Source organism: Nelumbo nucifera, chromosome 2, assembly GCF_055504915.1.
Source record: "Nelumbo nucifera cultivar China Antique chromosome 2, China Antique-T2T, whole genome shotgun sequence".
Lineage (NCBI taxonomy): Eukaryota > Viridiplantae > Streptophyta > Magnoliopsida > Proteales > Nelumbonaceae > Nelumbo > Nelumbo nucifera.
The window spans coordinates 94,256,678-94,277,782 of NC_142650.1; the positions used below are offsets into that span (position 1 = coordinate 94,256,678).

General features: G+C 40.0%; 1 protein-coding gene across 1 annotated transcript; it reads left to right on the plus strand.

The window, feature by feature from the left end:
- The first annotated feature begins 1,331 nt into the window (after positions 1-1,331).
- LOC148802537 (wall-associated receptor kinase 2-like) lies at positions 1,332-20,584 on the plus strand. The gene is made up of 3 exons (XM_088899306.1): positions 1,332-2,332; positions 2,438-2,620; positions 19,274-20,584. The coding sequence occupies exons 1-3, from the start codon at positions 1,354-1,356 to the stop codon at positions 20,485-20,487; spliced, it is 2,376 nt and encodes a 791-aa protein (XP_088755432.1). The 5' UTR covers positions 1,332-1,353; the 3' UTR covers positions 20,488-20,584.
- The last annotated feature ends 521 nt before the right edge of the window (positions 20,585-21,105 follow it).

Consider the following 21,105-nt stretch of genomic DNA (forward strand, 5'->3'; position numbering starts at 1 on the left):
AAAACTGGTCCATCCATGTCAGTATATCTCTCCTTTGAGAAAAGTTATTTATCTATTTTTATCATTTTTTATATTCTTTTATTTTCTTTTATTTTAAAAATATAAAACAGTAATCATTCCTTATTTTGATTATATTAAACAACCAATGAAATGCACTTTCCGAAAACCTAAATAATCTTTTCTCCTAAAATTTGTCCTAAACTACCTCCCCCACATTCTCCAAAATTATCACTAATTCCTAATTATTCTCTCCCCTACTTTTTATCTATATCTATCTAAATAAAGTTTGGATTAAAAAATATTAGAATTATTTAAATATTCTAACAAAATTATAGAATAAAATTAAAATATTTATTAAAAACACAAAAATTAATTTTATATTTTTACAAAATATATCACGAAATTATGTACTAACAATTTGAATTATATTTTTCTAGGTTATCAATTTAAATGTTTTTCAAATATTTAATAATATGTAATAGCTTTAAATAAATAATATTCAAATAACAAAAAAATTAAATATTTTATAGATTATTTAAATATTTATCATAACTAGATTTTAAATAGTTAAAATAACAGAATTACGTAATAAATTTAAAAAAATTCTTCAAAGTAGAAAAATAGTTATAACATAATATTAAAATTAATAATAATTTAATATATTACAAAATTAATATGAAATTATGTAATAATAGTATAAATTATGATTTTATGGATAATTAAATTCAATAAATAATTAAAATTTTAAATTTTAAATAGTTTCTATTATTTAGGTATTTAAATAACTAAATATTTTAAATAACAAAACATTTAACATAACTAGATTTTGAATAGTTGAAATAAAGAAATTATGTAATAAAATTAAAAAGTCTGAAAGGTAGAAAAATAATTATAACATAATATTGAAACTAATAATAATTTAATATTTTCACATTATATTGTAAACGGTTTCATTAGTTTATGAACAATTATAGCTGAAACTAATTGTTATTCTTGTATGGTAAAAAAAAATTATTAAAAGTAGTATATAAATAATTATTCATTATTTAAAAAATAAAAAATATAAAACAATTATCTATTCTTACATGGTTCTATTAATTAACTTTAACTTTTCAGTTAGGCTGAGTTTGGAAGGAATACAAATGCAAATATGCAGAGTGAAAACTTTATATTTTGCATTATTTTGTATGTATTTAAGCTTTAATAAATCCAATGGGTCCCATGGTCCCCGCTGGTATTTTTTTTTTTAACGTCACTCCAAACAAGGAAAAAAAGATAGGCTACAAATACGAAAAAACGAGTGAAGGAGGGGCAAAGGTACATCCCTCGGTGAAGTATAGAAACTTAACCATAATGGCTGTAGCTGGGGTTATGCTGCTGTTTCATCAGCTCCTACTCCTGTTCTTGCTGTTATTCTTGAGTCTCTTCATGGCAACTGCGACCTCATCACCAATCATGCCAAAGCCCGACTGCCCAGACAAATGTGGCAACATCACCGTTCCCTACCCATTCGGATTTGGGGACGATGCAAGCTGTTATAGAGAAGGTTTTCAACTACTCTGCAACCACACCTTCACCCCTCCCAAATTGTTTTTGCAAAATACTCGCATTTGGGAAGACACAGACGGAGATGTATGGTATGACATAACTTATAAAGTAGTGGAAGTTGAAGAAATATCATTACAAGGCCAGTTGCGCGTCTATTCCTTCATGAATTATCGTTGTTACGACGATTCGTTTGTTGTTAGCCATAAGGCCCTTAACACGTCTTTGATCAATGTGGATATGAGGGATACGCCCTTTGCTCTTTCCGATACCGGCAACATATTAACGGGCATCGGTTGTGGAATTCAAGCCGACGTTGCTTCCGGAAATGCCAGTACCGTGTCGTATGGGTTGCGATATGGATGCTTCAGTAATTGTAGCGATAAAAACGAGACGCTCAATGGGACTTATCCAGGGATGGGTTACTGCCAGACCACCATCACTAAGGGGCTAAAGTATTTTTATGGGATTCTGAATGGCGAACACGAGTTTTATAGAAATTTCAGTCCCTGCGCATACTCTTTCGTGGCCGACTACAAGTGGTACAACTTTTCCATAGACCACCTCTCTGACTTTGGTTTCTACACAAGAAACAAAGGCATGGTTCCAACAATATTAGACTGGGCAATAGAGAACGACTCGTGCAAAAACATTACAATGAGAAACACAACCACTTACGCGTGTGGCAACAACAGCGGATGTCATGACTCTCACAACGGTCTTGGATATCTCTGCGAATGTTTGGAAGGCTACCAAGGCAACCCTTATCTTCAAGACGGATGTCAAGGTATGTAATATATTGAAGTCAACTACCTCTTTATCATGACTATTTCTACAATTTTGATTGTTATGTTGAATCCAACCCAAGATTTTTGTTATAAATGGGTTTCAGATATCAATGAATGTTCGGATCCAACCATGAATGACTGCTTACCATCTCCATCTGGGATTTGCAAAAATACGGCTGGGAGTTACAATTGCTCTTGCCCATCTGGTACAGAGGGTGACGGAAGACAAAATGGGTTTGGTTGCATCCCTATTCCTCCTCCACTTCGGGTGATTCAAGTCTCCATAGGTAATAGCTTAATACTTGATTTACAATCTTCACATAGTTAACAAATATTGTCTTTCAACTCGGGAATAGCGGATGCACGAGTTCTCCAAATTCGGTTGTCAATTCCATTATGTGTCCAATCTCAACTACCATAAGTCTTCATGTGCATCCGATTATCATGTCCGATTTTGAATGAAGTAAATCTGCATCCATCCAATTATTACTACGATCTAACTTCCAACATCCAAATCTAAGATTATTGGATTTGGAATCGAATCAGGTATCTAAGTTTGATTCCATTGACAACCTACGTCATTTCAGCCCAGCCCGAGCCTGGACCTGGATCATGCCAGCAAACTTTGATGTCAAGTTTCGGCCTTCGGACTCTAATATTTCAAACCCAGCTCCAGCCCAGCCTAGCCTGGGCCTGGGCCTAGGCTATATCCCTCTATGGGCCCAGGCCTAGGCTATATCCCTTACCATATGTGCAAAGCCTGGCCTGGACCGACCCACAATCACCCCTATCAAGTACCACCTCCAATCCCGTTGCCACGAGTCCTATGAACCGCTTGGTCCACAACAAGTGTGGACCCTCCAATCCCATCTAGCCATGTCAGTTTAAGAAGCTTGAAGACCAAGGGTCTATTTGGCACGTCTTTCCATGCAGTCTTTTGGTGGTCTATAAGTCAGGAAGACTGATTTTCGGTCTATTTCCATTTAGCATGCAGAAGATCTAGCCGCCAAAAGACGGGATGCCGAAAAGATGCGAGAAGCCCATTTTGAACTGATTTTGGGAAGCTCCAAATGAAGCTTCTCGCGTCTTTCGCGTTTTAATTTTGGCCGAAAAGATGCACAGAAAGATGCACGTCTGCCAAACGTGCTTCGGGCTGCTCAGATCTTCATGCAAAAACTCAATGCATCTTTTGCATGTGAAAACTACCAGAAGATCTTCCCAAAATGACATGCCAAATGGGCCCCACATTAGCGGAGATTGCCTCTTAATGTTGGTTCCCTTAGATCGACAACCAGCTATCTTCTTCTTTTTCTTTCACAAATAGGGCTTTTGTTCTTTGAACACAAATTGTACATAGAAAACCTAGAAAACCTTTCCAAACAATGAGAAAAAAACCAAACACACATCTATAATCAGTGAACAAGTGATATGCTTATGTGATTTATATGAATTAACCAAACGCTAACCCATATATATCTATGATACAAAGAGGAAAGAGGAGAGGTGAGGGATCCTCTCACCACAGAGCTTACAAGACCTTTCATTTTTCAAAATTTAAAAGGGTAAAGACTTGAACATGCCCTGAGTTTTCATAAATTATTTAAATATATCCTGAATTTTCGTAGATTATTTTACTTCAAGCACAAATTCATCAAGAATCTCTTCAATGTCAAAAGCTATGTCACACACTTGTTCCATCCAGGCCTTCACTCCTTTGTCACTCTCTTGCCTTGAATCAGCTTCCTTTAGAAAGGCACGTATACTGTCTAATTCATTCCTGAGTTCTCTAATATCTTCTTTCACTCCTTTGGGTTGTTTCACTTGTTCTCTGAGGAGAGAATCAACCTTATTGAGACAAAATCTGACAACAGCCTCCACCATAGTCTTTGCTCTCAGATCTAAAACTTTAATAGCAGTATTGTATAATGTGAAGAAGCTTTAGCTCATTTATTAGTAGTTGAGAGGGAGAATGTATTGCATATTCATCACCTATTTCAAGCTCACTTTCAGCTTCCATAACCAATAACAATTTTGAATAATTTTACAGTAAGATCCCACTATGTCTGAGGGATGGGTCGATCATGGGTTGGTTTATTGATTGGCCTTCTCTACTAACAGTAGCGTGGAAGGTCGAGGAATCCAAAGCGTGCCCCACTTTGTACTAACATTTGTCATTCGATGGTTTCCTGGTTCCATCCGTTATTCACTATAAAATAATTTTTCATCAGCATTCCTCTTGTAGGAATGGGAATGAGATTTCAATTCTGTCCAATCAAGTAGTTGTAATCAGAATAGCCCATTCAAATTCCTATTCCTGCAAACCAAACAGGACCTAACATGCTCAAGCTGAATCTAAGTGGATGGATAAGCTAGTAGAGAGGGGGAGGTGGATTAAAATAGGGGACCGGTGTTTGAGGGTATGAATAAAAATGAAGTTAAGTGATGGTTGTGGATTGTAGGTTGTAAACAAAAGAGAAGCAAAAGGAGGGAAAAGGAAAAAGGAGAAGAAGAGAAGGGGAGAGAAATAGCGGGAGAAAGAGAGATAGAAAGAGAAAAGAGGAAATCATCAAGAATCCAATACCTGGCCACAGTGCCACACTAGAATACCTTCAGTTTCATTTGTTAATCTCCTATTATTAATTGTACAGTGGTACAATTCATAAACTCTACATGTTTCCTTCACCTAGCCATAGTCTTATAAACTCTATGTACGAGAAATGAGAGAAGATAAATAATATGTGGGTTTGTTTTGATTTTTTTTTTTTTTGAAAATTTAAGGTATGATGAAGAGTAAAAATTCCCTTTTTATAGCCACAAGTATATTTATTTAAGTCTATTTAAAAAACACAGGGTTATGTTTAAGTTAATTTAGGAAAACTTAGGGTATGTTTAAATCTTTTACCCAAATTAAAACCATCTCAGGTTTTAATTATCCCTTAATAAAATCCATCATTACTCAAATAAAGCCCTCTCAAGCATTAATTGTTTCTAATAAAATTCATTATTACTTTTCATGTCATAGTTGTTTCTAATAAAATCCATTATTACTCTCTCTCTATATATATATATACATATATATTCGTCCCCCCCCCAATAGTCAATGCTTGTAACATTTTCCCTTCACTATTATCCTAATTTTCTATTAAATTTTTTTGACTCTCTTATCCTTTATTCTCAGTTTAGAAGGAGTACAAATGCAAATTTGTAGAGTGTAAAACCTTATATTTTTTATTATTTTGTATGTATTTGCACTCTACAAATTTACATTTATACTCCTTCCAAACTGAGCCTTAGGCTCTCTCTAATAAAGTAGGGATTTAAAATTGATTGATTGAATTAAGTTAAAAGCCAAACCAAAACCAAACCTAAAATAGACTTTAGCCAAGATTCAACGCGATGTCAAAGTACAAAACCCAAATAGGGGTGCAACTTAGGTTGGGAATTTGATAAATTTTCAATGGTCCCTGAATACCACATTCCTGAAATCAGAGCCTAATCCCGATTGGAGTAAAAAGTGATCACCCCTGTCCTAAAATCAGAACCTAACCAAATTTCTACAAAATCCCAGGCATTGCTTGGATTTAATTAGTTGATAGTTTAGTAAAATCAAACACAAACCCCTAAAACAAATATACCTCGCTGAACCTATTTAGCTGATGTGATTTTTAAAGTGAAACCTAATTTGGAAAAGAGAACAGTAGACAAAACATAAAAAAAAAAAATGTGTCCAATTTCTACAAGTCTATTCAAATTATCTGCATCAGAAAAGAAATGTATCTATCGTTATAGATAAATTGAAAAATAAAATAAAAACCATTTTTAGATGGATCCTATTCACAGAAAAAGGGAGAAGGATCAAACACCACATTAATACCACTAATATCCTAAGAATAATATAAGATTAGGTGGTGGTGTTTCAAAAAGATTGGATTTGGTTGGATTTACTTGAGCAAGAGAGGAACTTATACTAGTAAGGGAGGTAAGAAAGAGAGAGGAAAACATTGTGCTGTAATGGGTCGGGAGTGGATGGTGAGACTAGGGCTAACAATCTTGACCCTAACCCATTTGGCCCACCCAATCTATTAGTGAGTCAATATGGGTCGAGTGACCCATTAGGGCCAGTAGAAAAGGGTTAGGGTGGGTTGGGTCGAGAGTACCCATTAGGGTCAAGATGGGTTGGGTCAAAGTCAACTATACTCGCCAAATCTCAAAAACAAGAAGTTTTAGTGATTCACACTCATGCCTCCTATAGTGGCAACATCTCATTAAACTTCCAAACCACTATGTCACATTTCATTTTGAGATTAAAGGTAAAATAAAATAGATTTTATTAACTTTCGAGTTCACATGCAATTTTATACAAAAGCAATTTCACAAAAGCAATTTTATGAAAAAGACTTATGAAAGCATTTTTATAAAAGTACTTTTACGAAAATAGTTTTACACGAAAGCACTTTTTTGAAAAACTTTTATGAAAGCACTTTTACAAAAATAATTTTACACGAAGTACTTTTACAAAAATAATTTATAAAAGTACTTTTACAAATATAAAAGTACATTTATAAAAAGTACTTTTATGAAAGCACTTTAAAGTACTCTTTATAAAAGTACTTTTATGAAAGCACTTTAAAGTACTCTTTATAAAAGTACTTTTATGAAAGCACTTTAAAGTACTCTTTATAAAAGTACTTTTATGAAAGCACTTTTACAAAAATAATTTTACACGAAGTACTTTTACGAAAACACTTTTATGAAAGCATAAAATCATTTTTATATAAGTACTTTTACAAAAGCACTTTCACATAAAAGCACTTTTATAAAAGTACTTTTATGAAAGCACTTTTACAGAAGTACTTTTGTAGAAGTACTTTTGCGAAAGCACTTTCATAAAAGTTTTGCATTTTTTGCAATTTTGTTTTGTTATTTTTTGCATTTTTTGTATTTTTTGGTGTTTTTCATGCATTTCCTACAATTTTCTAGTATTTTTTGTATATTTTCTTATTTTTTCTACAAAAATTCTGAATTTTCTGTAATTTTTTAGTTTTTTATATTTTTCGTATTTTTTTGGTATTTCTTGTATTTTTTTATAATTTTTGGTTTTTCTGCATTTATCTACAATTTTTGCATTTCAAGTATATGAGTTGACCTTACTCATTTTTGTAATTTGGTAGTCTTAAGAGAAATTATACTCTCAAAATTTATTATTTTGGGGATACAGGTCGTCCTGACACACTTTTGTATTTATAAGTGATGGTAGGTGGATTAGTATGGGTGAGGGTGGTTAAAGATCAATATGGATGGGTCAAGTGGGTCAATATGGGTGGGTCATGGTGGGTTATGATCCTTTAACAAGGATTGATGATGAGTCATGGTGGGTTGGTGGGTCAATATGGGTGGGGTGGTATTCAACCATTACTCAACCCAACCCATTCCATCCATTTACCACCCCTAGGTCAAACTACAAATGGGTATCTTTTAAATTGTAAGTAATTTTCCCACTTGGGAGTAAAATTATCAACACATAAATAGGAAAAAATTGCCCTTTTAATAATGGTTTCTTTTTATGACTAAAACAATTATTGTCTTATTTATTTGGGAAATAAAAAAATATGGTAAGTGCATTTACCTGTGTAAGTTCATTTACTCGGATAAATAACTTAATGCCACCTAGAGCTTTATGGTTGTGGAAATACACTCAATCTCTCAAGTAGACATGCATGTCTTGTCATTACCATATCCCCACTACAAATTTGATGGGAAAGTTGAGTTGCCATGAAGTAAATAGTGATTATCATATCCCCACATAACCATGGTCCATCATTTGTTTGCAGTTCAGATTTGCACGACAAACAACAAAACACTGAGCTATATTTCCCACCACTTCAACAATCTTTATTGAAGCAAATTTTTCGAAGTTTCAAATTTTTATTTAAAATCCATTTTCATGTCCAAGGGCGATTGAGAAAAGTTTTTGAATAAGGGGAGCTATTTATCCATATGAGACTACAAGTTACAATACAATACATCTGATATAGGGTTGTCAATAGGTTGGGACTATATGTACTATATCCAGAACCAACCCTGTAGGCAATTATGCTAATAATTATATTGAATCTGACCTTATTTGATAATTTTCTCTTGGTAATTTAACCATAATGAGCCTTAATATCTCTTTTTAAATTTCTTTTTTGCCTCATACAAAATAAGACATGTTCACACACACATTCACATATCTATATAATGAGTGTTCATAGAAACAAAGGAATGGGAAAATTTTTGTGACTTGTATGGCAAAGTAAAAGTTCGATACAATTACAAAATACCATACAAGGGTATTTGTATCCATAGTGTTGGTCTATATAAGGTAAGACTATACAAGGTAAGATACAACTTTGAGATTAGAGAGATGTCCCAAGAATCAAGCGGAACCAATATTCTAGTACTTAGCTAGGTAACCATGCTAACACCACCCTCAAACTCATGGTGGCATGGTAGATCCAAATTGACAAGTTGAGTTTGGAAACTAGATAACAAAAATGATTAGGAAGTTGAGATTTAGTGAAGATATCTGTAGTCTAGTCAATGGAGCTCAAAGAAGCAAGACGAAGAGTGCTAATAAATGTTGTCGAATGAAGTGACAATCATTTTCAATATATTTAGTGAGCTCATGAAAAGCATCATTGCGACCAATTTGGATTGCAGTACAGTTGTCACAATGAATGGTTGTGGTTGTTGAATGTTGAACACACATGTCTATTAATAACTAGTGAAGCCAAAGTATCTCTAAAGTGGTGTCAACAAGGGCATGATATTCTGCCTTTGTACTAGATTTTGTAGTGACAATTTGCTTCTTGCTACACCAAAATATAAGAAAGATGCTAAAAACGGAAACAATAAGCCATGGTAGAGCGACGATTAGTAAGATCCCCAATCCAATCAGCATCTGAATAAGTAGAAATCTCAAGTGTAGAGTGAGTTGAGAAGTGAAGACCATGGAAATGTGTAACCTTGATATAGCATAAAATGTGTAGTACAACTGCATAGTGTGTGGAGCGTGGAGCTAACATGAACTAACTGCCTAAATGAATTACATAAACAATGTCAGCGCAAGTAACAATGAGATATACTAGACTACTAACCAATTGTTGATAGTGAGTAGGATCATCAAGTGGAATAACCTCCATTAGAGTCAGCTTCACATTCAGTTCAAGATGTGTAGAGAAAGTTTTGCTATTTGTTAATCCAACATGTGAAAGAAGATTAGAAGCATACTTTGCTTGGGAGAGAATGTATCCTTCAAGGGATGAGGAAACTTAAAGTCCCAACAAATAGCTAATTGATGCATGATCCTTCATTTCAAATTGATGACTAATAAATGACTTGAGATCAAATATGCCAGATGTATCATCACCAATGATGATCAAGTCATCAACACTGAGCAAGACTAGAACAATGCCATTGCTAGTTTGGCATATAAAGAGAGCAGAGTCATGTGGGCTGAAAGAGAAGCGAAGGTGGCTAACAGTGGTACTGAATTAGAAAACCATGCTTGTGGTGCTTACTTAAGTTCATAAAGAGATCGATGAAGTTGACACACCTTGTAGATCACCATTGAGAAATGCATTTTTTACATCCCTTTAGAATAGTCTCCTCATAATCTATGCCATTTTCTTGGGTGAAACCTTTGGCAACTAAGTGAGCCTTGTAAGGCACCACTGATCCGTCAGATTAATCTTAATTATATAAACCCACTTACAGCCCACAATAATTTTTCCAAGAAGAAGGTCTAGCAGGTCCCAAGTTTGAATTTCTCTAGTGTCTGTAACTCTTCTACTATAGTTTGCTGCCAAAGAGGGTTAGAGCTCACATCACGAAAGGAATGAGGCTCATGCAAAGAGATTATGGTAGAGAAACAATGACAATTAGTGAAACAAGAAGGATGTTCTCTTACTCTAGTGGAGCATCAAAGAGTTGAGGTAGATGTAGATTGATTAGAAGATATGGGCTCATCATGTTCAAGAGTAGTTCCACCAAACGAAGAAGATCCTTCAAGAGAGGCCATAGGTGTCAAGGTAAGTGCATCATTACCCTCATTAGTTGAGACTACATCGGATTCACTAGAGAATAATCAATAGAGGGGTTAGAAAAGAAAGAATTATTGTACGATTAAGAGACTAGGAACTTGGAAAGAGAAGAAAACATGATGTGCTCCCTAAAGACAACGTGGTGAGAGATCTGAAGATGATTAGAAAGAGGGTTCCAACAATGATAACCTTTATGCTCAACTCCATAGCCAAGGGAACAACATAACCAAACATGAGGTTCTAGTTTTGTACGTTCATGGGGCTAAAGAAAACAGAACAAGTACAACCAAAAGCTTTTAAGGAGTGATAGCCAGGGGGTTTATTATACAATCATTCAAAATGAGATATATGATTAATAATAGGGGAGGAACATGATTAATGGTGTCGACATCTGTTATAGTAGCTTCACCCCAAAATAGTTTTGGACAAGATTTCAAGACAAGGAGAGAACAGGTGGAGTCAATAATGTGTCAAAGTTTGCATTTTGCAAGACCATTTTGTTGAGAGGTGCCTGAAAAAGAACGTTGAACAGTGGTACAATGATGCTTGAGAAAAATTTGAAATAAAGACCTTTGATGGTCTTAGAGAACTATCTTTTTATCATAGCAACAAAGGTCATGTAAAATTGAGGCAATTCAAATCGGTGATTCATAAGTTATATCCAAGTAAAATGGGAATGATCATCGATAAGCAGAACAAAAATACCTACAACCTCCTACTGTATTAATTCAAAAGTAGAGCATATGGAATCACTTATATTAAAGGATAAAGCAAATTATTCAGAAACTTGCCAGGGAAACAATCAAAGGTCCTTCCTTTTGCTAAAACTAAAAAACCCTTGGAAATTAAATGATGAAGAGTCCTTAAAGAGATGTGACCCAAGTGGAGATGCCAAAGATGTAATGAAGAATCAGTAGTAGTAGCTAATGTGAGATGAGGACTCTTGGAAGGTGGTATGTGAAGAGAGGTTAGTTCAAACATGTGCCCAATCTTACAGCCTGTCCCAAGAAGTATCCTATCTATTGTTCTTGCAATCAACAACCAATAGCAGAGAAAGACAATTCAAGACCAAGTTCACACAATTGGCCAACTAAAATGAGATTTAAGGTAAGTTTTGGTATCAAGTATGTGTTTGGCAATGTCAAATTAGATGTGGAGACATAACCAACAGGACTAACATGCAATAGGAGATCCATTTGTAGTTTGTATGGTGGGTGCATTAGATGCAAAAGTCTTGGAAGAAAGAAGTGAGGAGTCAGAAGTCATATGGTTATGACAGGGAGAGTCAAAGAACCATGGAGAAATACTAGAGCAGTAGACTATGTAGCATGATTACTGGAGGAGTTAGAGAGGACCTGTTTAAGTATGACTTCCAAGTCATGAAGTGAGATAGCCGTGAAGGAGTGGAACATTCAATAATGGAATCAAAAGCTACAACAGGATATGTATGTTATGGGCCCGGGCGTAGGATCTTGTCACGGGGCGGTTTGCTGGGAAAACTCCTTGCTTTCCCCTTGCCTTCCCTTTGTGAGTTGACCCTATGATGGCGGACTGAGGGGTGATTTGTCCAAGAAATCACCTAACTCTCCTTGCTCTCTTCTTGACTGAAAATTCGATGTTTTATTGAATAAATCAGCTCCTTAAATAGGAGATTACAGGAGGGTTTCCTTCTTGTATTCGGCTAAGGTAGTCCCTCTCTTATCGCAACACAGGCGGTGCGCACCCACCTTGCTGCTGCTATGAGGTGCGTGCCGCTGCTATGCGGTGCGTGCTGCTGCCGAGTGCTGCTGCTGTGCGGTGCATGCTTCTACCGGGCGGCTGGCAGACTGTACCGCGGCGCGCTGCCAAGTGGTGCGCACCGCCTGTGTTGCGGCATGCTACCGGGCAGTGCGTGCTGCCTGTGTCGTGGTACACTGGTGCGTGCCGCCTGTGCCGCGGTACGCTGGTGCGTGCCGCTAGGCGCGCTGCTGCCTGTGGTTGCAACGCAGCGTGTTGCCAGGAGTCGCATCCATAACATTACACCCCTCCTGGGCAACAAGCTTGTCCTCAAGCTTGAGGTCGGGGTAGGCGTTGTGCAGGTCGGTCCATGGAATCCAAGTGGCCTCTGCTGATGGTAGTCCGTCGCAGTCTACTAGAACCTCGAAGGTGCCCTGATTGATGCGTGACCGGATGAGAGCTCTAGGTTGGAGGATGGGTCTGCCGTCCTTGAGAGGGGGTAGAGGAGGCACTTGCGTTGGGGGAGTCCCTGTAAAAGGCTTTAGCAGGGACACATGAAAGACATCATGAATTTTGCTGTGCTCGGGCAGTTCCAATTGATAGGCAACCTTACCGATCTGTCAAAGAACCTTGAAGGGCCCGTAAAACCTTGGGGCCAGCTTTTGGGGCCCCGTCGCCTAAGGGAGAGCTGTCGGTAGGGCTGGAGCTTTAGCCAAACGAACTGTCCTGGCTGGAAGGTGACCTCGCGGTGGTGCTGATCGTAGGCTATCTTCATACGTGCCTGTGCCTGCTGCAACCGTAAGGAGACTTCAGCCAGTAGGGCGTCGCGGTCTTGGAGGCTACGGTCTACTTCTTCCAACCGAGTTGAACCCGGTTCGTAGGAGACAAGACGAGGAGGGTCTCGCCCATACACCACGCGGAAGAGAGTCATGCCGAGGGATGAGTGGTAAGATGTGTTGTAGCAGTATTCGGCCCAAGGAAGGCAGTCCACCCAACGTCGTGGTTGGTCCCCCACGAAGCAACGAAGGTACATTTCTATGGTGCGATTGACAACCTCCGTTTGACCGTCCGTCTGTGGATGATAGGCGGAGGAAAAAGCTAGGGTCATGCCCTGTAATCTGAACAGCTCCTTCCAAAAGGTGCTGGTGAAGACTGCATCCCTGTCATTGACGATGGTCTCAGGCAGCCCATGTAGGCGGAAGATGTGTGTGAAAAAGGCGTAGGCCACAGAAACTGCGTTGTAGGGGTGAGACAATGGAATGAAATGAACATATTTTGACAAGCGGTCCACCACTACGAATAAGATGGATTTCCCTCCGACCTTAGGCAAGCCTTCAACGAAGTCCATAGAGATATCGGCCCAGATCTGTGTTGGGATTGCAAGGGGCTGTAGGAGTCCTGCTGGGTGTAGGTTCTCCCACTTTTGTTGCTGATAGACGGAGCAGTTCTGGATGAAATCCCTGACCGAGCCTCGCATACCATGCCAATGAAAGTCTGCATGGACGTGGTGTAACGTCTTTTGCACCCCTTCATAGGTGGCGTTGTGGATGCTGGCGAGGATAGCTGGAATCAAGGGACAATCGGTTGGGAGATATACCCTTCCTTTGTACAGCGCAAGTCCCTCGTGAATGGTCCAGTTTGGTCTAGTTGTGTCCGACTGTAACTCTTGCATCAGGTCTCTCCACGTGGGTGATTGGGGCAACACGCTCCTTAGGTCCTCCAGCAGGGTCACGCGGGGCTGGGAGACCGCGCAGAGGTACGCCGTGCCTCTTCCCACCTGGACAGCGCATCAGCGGCCCAGTTGGAGGCTCCCGCCTTGTGGTCTACGCGGAAGTCAAATCCTAGCAGTTTGCTCGCCCAGTGCTGTTGGGGTGGAGTAGTAAGCCGCTATTCTAGAAGGTATTTGAGGCTGTAGTGGTCTGTCTTGACAATGAAGGGTCTGCCCCACAAATACGGCCTCCAGTGCTGGACGGCCTTGGCCAGTCCGATCAATTCGTGCTCGTAGGCCGGTAGCTTGAGGTGCCCATCTGCTTGTTTGTGGCTGAAGAAGGCTATGGGGTGCCCTTTCTATTGCAGTACCGCTCCGATGCCTATGCCAGACGCATCACATTCTACTATAAATTCTTGCTCAAAGTCTGGTAGTTGCAGCACGGGGGTGGTGGAGAGTGTGTCCCTTAGCTTTGTGAAGGCGGTGCTAGCTGCTTCATCCCATTGAAATGCATTCTTCTTCAACATCTTGGTCAATGGGGCCACCAGGAGTCCCTAGTCCCTTAAAAATTTGTGGTAGTATCCCATGAGCCCTAAGAACCCACGGAGGGCCTTGATGGCGGCTTGGGCCACTCCCGGATGGCTTGAATCTTGGAATTATCTACCGAGACTCCTTCCCTGCTGACTATATGGCCTAGGTAACAGACCTGCGGCTCTCCAAAGGAGCACTTGGTTCGTTTTAGGAAGAGCTTGTGCTGTCACAGCAGCTCCAGAATTGTTCTTAGGTGACAAACGTGCTCTACCCACGAAGTACTGTAAATCAAGATATCGTCGAAAAATACTAGGACAAACCTGCGGAGGTGGGGCTGAAAGACCTCGTTCATCAGGGCCTGGAATGTAGATGGGGCATTGGTGAGACCAAAAGGCATGACCAGGAATTCAAAGTGGCCGTGATGCGTTCAGAAAGCTGTTTTCTCCTCATCTTTAGGGGCCATTCGGACCTGGAAGTAACCTGACCTGAGATCCAGCTTAGAAAAGTACTGGGACCCGTGGAGCTCATCTACCAATTCGTCTACCACCGGGATCGGGAATTTGTCCTTGACGGTTCTACTGTTGAGCTCCCTGTAATCCACACAAAATCTCCAGGTGCCGTCTTGCTTTGGCACCAACAAAACTGGTGAAGAGAATGGAGAGCGGCTGGGGCTTATGATTCGCTGTTCCAGCATCTCTGCTCACTGCCTCTCTATCTCGTCCTTCTGTAGGTGCGGGTAGCGGTACGGCCTCACGACGATGGGTCCTGCCCCTGGTATTAATGGGATCCGATGGTCACATGACCGGCTAGGTAGAAGGCCTCTAGGTTCTGAGAACACGTCTGAAAAGTCGGCAAGAAGCCTCTCCATCTCCGTGGTGTGCAAGGCGTCGCCATGGAGAGTATGCACCTGCGGTTTTCTGGCTCTCATCTTGGTCCCCTTCCAGGTGACCCGCTTCCCATGTAAGTCAAATGTCATGGTCAAGGAGCTGAAATCCCATAGGATGGGGCCGAGGGTGATGAGCCACTTAATCCCCAACACTATGTCGAATTCGTCTAAGGTCAGCACAAATAGATCTGCGAGGAATGGTTCAGAATCCACCTGGATTTGGACGCTTCGGCAGATCCCTGGACTGTGAATTCTCTCCCCATTTGCTACAGCCACCTGGAGCCGCGGCCTGTCTTCCATTGGTAGCTTCAATCGGAGCGCAGCCTGCTTGCTGATGAAGTTGTGGGTGCTCCCTGAGTCAACCAGAATCCGTACCTTTTTTCCTACCACCTGGGCCTACAGCTGCATGGTTTGGGAGTTTTGGACTCCAGTGATGGCATGGAGGGAGATCTCAGGTTCTTGTGCCACCTGTTCCTCTTCTTCCTCCTCCAGCTCGTCTACTAGGAGGCAGAATAACCGCTTGCAACGGTGGCCGGTTGAGTACAAATCGTCACAGTTGAAGCATTGGCCCTTGGCTCGGCATTCTGCCATCTCGGCCCTGGATAAGCGTCTGATGGGAGGTGCTGTCGTGCTGCTACCCATGCTAGTTGCAGCTCGGGTGGTGTTGCTGGTGAAAGGGCATTGTTCCCTGTTAGCGGCCATTGAAGGCCCTCCTATGGTAGATCTTGGGTTCGCCCAAGTCGTTGCGGGACGCCCCATGCTAGACGGCCCTCGGCTGATCTGCAGCTTGCGCTCGAATGCTTGGGCCAGGTTCATTGCTGTGACCAAGTTGGGTGGGCTCTGCATCTCCACATCAACCCTCAGAGGTTCCGATAGGCCGGCTGTGAACGTATCCACCTGCTGGTCTGGCCAAACCAAGGAGGCTCTGGCGAGAAGGGTCTGAAACTGCCACTGATAATCTGCAACGGTCCCGGTCTGCTTGAGGTTAATGAGCTCCCCCAAGGGGTTGCTCGTTAATGGGGGTCCGAACCGGAGGAGGCAATATGACTTGAACTGGCCCCAACTAAGGTCTGGTTCCTCCTGCTCCACTCGGTAGAACCAAAGCTGTGCTTCACCGATCAAGTGGAATGCTGCCAGGCTGACCTTGTCCTTCTCTTCCGTGCGCTGATTGCGGAAGAATTGCTCACAACGGTACAGCCATCCAAGTGGGTCACCGTTGCCGCTGTATGAGGGAAACTCCAGACGACTGTATTTGGGTATGATTGCTGCTGTTGGTGTGTCACTCTGTTGCTCATCGGAGCCCTCTGCTCGATCTAGGCGACAACTGTGATCAGTGGCTACCCCTTCAGGGCTCCCATCTCTGGTGGAGAAGTATAACTCCAGTAGACATCGAAGTTCCCTGACGTCCTCTTTAACTTCCCTTACCTCCGCGTGATTTTCCACGAGACGGTGTTCTAGCTCGTGAACCTTGGTCGATAGCTGCTCCATGTCACCCATGATGCTCAGCTCTGATACCAAAATGTTATGGGCCCGGGCGTAGGATCTCGTCATGGGGCGGTTTGCTGGGAAAACTCCTTGCCTTCCCTTTGCGAGTTGACCCTATGATGGCAGACAGAGGGGTGATTTGTTCAAGAGATCACCTAACTCTCCTTGCTCTCTTCTTGACTGAAAATTCGATGCTTTATTGAATAAATCAGCTCCTTAAATAGGAGATTACAGGAGGGTTTCCTTCTTGTATTCGGCTAAGGTAGTCCCTCTCTTATCGCAACTTAAACTTCTATCGAAACTCAAACTCCTACTTTCTAAGGGAAACACAAAAATAGGGGATAAGGGAACGGTACAGCTGGCGTGTGGGCCCCGCTCTGTGTTGGCATGCGCGACCCACCTTGCTGCTGCTGTGAGGTGCGTGTGGTGTGTGCCTCTGCTGTGCGGTGCGTGCTGCTGCCGAGTGCGGTGCGTGCGGTGCATGCTTCTGCCGGGCGGCTGGCAGACTGTACCGCGGCGCGCTGCCGGGTGGTGCGCACCGCCTGTGCCGCGGCATGCTGCTGGGCGGTGCGTGCTGCCTGTGCCGCGGTACGCTGGTGCGTGCTGCTAGGCGCGTTGCTGTGTGCGCTGCTGCCTGTGGTTGCAACGCAGCGTGTTGCCAGGAGTCGCGTCCATAACAATGTAATAGAATTGGAACTGGTTTTCCGACTTGGAATAATTTCCCTTGTACTAGTTAGGTCTTAGGGGGCCAAGTGGGGCAATTTTCAAGAATATGTCATAGCTTATGGAAATAGCGACATTCTATTGTAGAATATTTAGAGATAACATGACCATTCTTTTGACAATTTTTGCAAAATTTCTATTAACTATTGGTTTGTTCATATTGATTATTCTTTTGAAACTAAGAGGAAGTTGTAAGGGTCATAGCGGTGTGCAAAGATTTTAGCATGCCCAATTGGGTTTCTTTAGAGATGAGTTTAGAAACAACACCTTCAAAAGTAGGAAGGGGGTTTTAATGAAGAAGATGGCACATAGAGACTCAAAATCAGAGCACAGTTCCATGAGAAACTGAACTCGGCACAATTGATCTCGATGTGTGATGTATTTGATAGCATCCTCATCACACTCCCAATATGGTTCAAATTGAGCTAATTGATCCCAAAGGGGTTGCATTTGTGCAAGAAAATTATTAATGAAGTGTCCTGGCTCTTGTTTCAAATGATGAAGATTACCCAAGAGTTGATACTGATGAGCTAGATCAATGGTAGTGTAATATTTGGCAAGTAAGTCCTAGATCTCCTTCTTTGTATCAAGTCGACCAAATTGAAGGTGAATAGAAGAAATAAAGGTGTCATGAATCTAGGTAATGATTTGGTGATTTTCGTTATCCCAATCGTCAAGGTGATCAGAAAATTTTTCATCCATTTCACCCTCTACTCTTTACATCCTTTTAGGTTTCCTTGAGCCCATATGATATAATTGGACCCATTCAAAATAGTGGAGATAGGTTGTACAACGTCTGATTTTTCCATGATAACTAAGCAACACAAAAGAAACTAGTGATGAAAACTAGTGGTACTAACCAAGAACTTTGGAAGATACTGGAGAGAAATAGAAGTGTGTTTTTCATAGATTAGAGGTCGATGGCTTTGATACCATGTTATCAAAAAGCAGAGGAATGGGAAAAATTTTGTGAATTATATTGCAAAGTAAAAGTTCAATACAATTATAGAATACTATATAAGGGTATTTGTACTCGTAGAGTTGGTTATACAAGGTAACATACAACTTTGAGATTAGAGAGATATTCCAAAGCATCAAGCGGAACCAATATTCTAAATTTCCGATTCAAGGCTAACATGAGGAGAGGACATGTAAAACCAATCCTAAACTTATAATAATCATAGCTTAAAATGAATACCCAAAGTTGACCCTATTTATAATCATGACTTAATGAGCATTCCTAGAACCTGTGTAATAGAGTCGGGTGGGGTCTATTGGGTTGGCCTGGACCATTGATAGCCTTAATTGGATAGGGGGCAATTGGATTGACAACATGTTCAATTGCATAATCTATTTCTGTTTGTATGTCACACTTTACCAATTTTTTGCAATTGTTATTAGGCATTCAAATTTTTATTTTTTGTAATATAAAACTCAGGGAAAATCTATGATGCCAAAAAGAGATGATATCAGAAAGGCTTTGACCAATCATAACTCTCGGTGAATTTTTGTGAAAACCACCTGATTGATTCTTACTTGTATGATGCCAGTTAATTTGTTGTAAATTTTTCCATATCATATCTTTCTGTCATCACAATCAGACCCTTCATCTTAACCAATTCAATCAACAGGGAAAGAGCTTAAAAAATGAGAGTTATATATAGGATGTGAGAGTCGTGCGGAGTCTCCTTTGTGGTCATTGAAAATTAAAAAAAAATTAAAACATATATAGTTTTATTTATTTAGTATAACCATTTACATTTATGTTTACTTTTTCTCTTTCTAAAGTTCTATCATTATGATGCAGGTGTAGCTTTAGGTATGGTGTTACTTCTTGGTGGTTATTGGTTATACCATATTTGGAAGAAAAGACAAATAAAAAAGCACAAAGAAAATTACTTCAAACGAAATGGTGGTTTACTATTACAACAACAAATCTCATCAAAAGAAGGCTCTATGGATAAAATACAAGTTTTTACCGCAGAAGAATTAGCAAAGGCAACTAATCAATATAATGAGAACAGAATTCTTGGTCAAGGGGGACAAGGTACAGTCTTTAAAGGCATGCTATCAGATGGAAGCATTGTGGCAATCAAGAAATCCAAATTAGTGGATGAAAATCAACTTGAACAATTCATTAATGAGGTTATCGTACTTTCCCAAATCAATCACAGAAATGTGGTTAAACTATTAGGTTGTTGCTTAGAGACAGAAATTCCTATATTAGTTTATGAGTTCATCTCTGGTGGAACACTTTTCCACAATATTCATCATGAAAATGAGGAATTTCCCTTGTCATGGGATGACCGCATAAGAATTGCCACAGAAATTGCAGGAGCAATTGCTTATCTACATTCAGCAGCTTCTATGCCAATCTACCATAGAGACATTAAGTCTTTAAACATTCTTTTGGATGATAAACGTAGAGCCAAAATATCAGATTTTGGGATTTCAAGGTCAATCTCAATTGATAAAACTCACATAACTACATTGGTGCAAGGGACCTTTGGATACCTAGATCCTGAGTATTTTCAATCAAGCCAATTCACAGAGAAAAGTGATGTTTATAGCTTCGGTGTTGTTCTTGTAGAGCTCCTAACAGGGGAGACACCGATTTCTTCCACTAGATCAATAGAAAGGAAAAGTTTAATCACATATTTTATTTCCTCAATGAATGAGAACCGACTTCTTGAGATTCTTGATTCTCAAGTTACAAAAGAGGATAGAAAAGAAAAGCTACATGAGGTTGCTAACCTTGCAAAAAGATGCTTGAGTTTAAATGGGAAAGAAAGGCCAACAATGAAAGAAGTTACATTGAAGCTTGAGGGATTGAGGAGATATGAAAGATATTCTCATGTTCAAAAGAAGGTTCAAGAGGTGCAGTTTATTGTAGATGAACCAATAGGTTTATGGGATACAGGTTCTACATCAAGTACTAGATGTAAAAGTTTGGAGAGTAATGTCACATTGTCACTAGCTGAACAACCACTATTGCTTAATCCATCCTCTCAGTCATCTTAAATAAGATATTGATGCAAGAATAGGTTATAGGGGATTTCCTAGCTGGAGTGCGTGGCGTATGTTAAAAAGAGGTTAGAAAGTGAATAAAAAGATGTAAACTTCCCAAGGTCTCAATTTTTAACCCGTTTTTGCATCCAGGTATGAATGTGTAGTCTATGTAATGCATTATGTAGTATTTCTTTCTCATGCTTAATTTACAACGGTTGCTACTTTATGGTGGTTATGAATGTCATATGATCTTTATTTGAGTTATGATGGTGATGATTTACAGCATTGGTCCTTTTTCAATCATTTATCAGTATTCTATCATAGGGATCTCACTTCATAGGTAGCCTGGTTTCCAAGTTTAATCTAAGGCTCCATTTGGTTCACGAGAATAGGGGTCTGAAATCGGAATCGGACTGGGCTATTCCAATTCCAACTGTTTCGTTGAGTAGAATTGGAATCCCATTTCCATTTCTGTTGGAATGGCATTCCCCCATTTGAGGGAATGGTCATTCCCTGCCCCTCCCTTGGGAATGAAATTCCATTCCTGCTGATTTTAATTCTCATTCCCACTCCTATCTGAACCAAACAGATTATGAAATTGGACCATTCTGATTCCGATTCCTGAGAATT

Bases quoted from the DNA above. Each gene is read 5' to 3' on its own strand.
- LOC148802537 (XM_088899306.1), top strand. From the start codon at position 1,354: ATGGCTGTAGCTGGGGTTATGCTGCTGTTTCATCAGCTCCTACTCCTG. The intron at 2,333-2,437 runs GTATGTAATATA...AATGGGTTTCAG, and splicing joins TCTTCAAGACGGATGTCAAG to ATATCAATGAATGTTCGGAT. The intron at 2,621-19,273 runs GTAATAGCTTAA...ATTATGATGCAG, and splicing joins GGTGATTCAAGTCTCCATAG to GTGTAGCTTTAGGTATGGTG.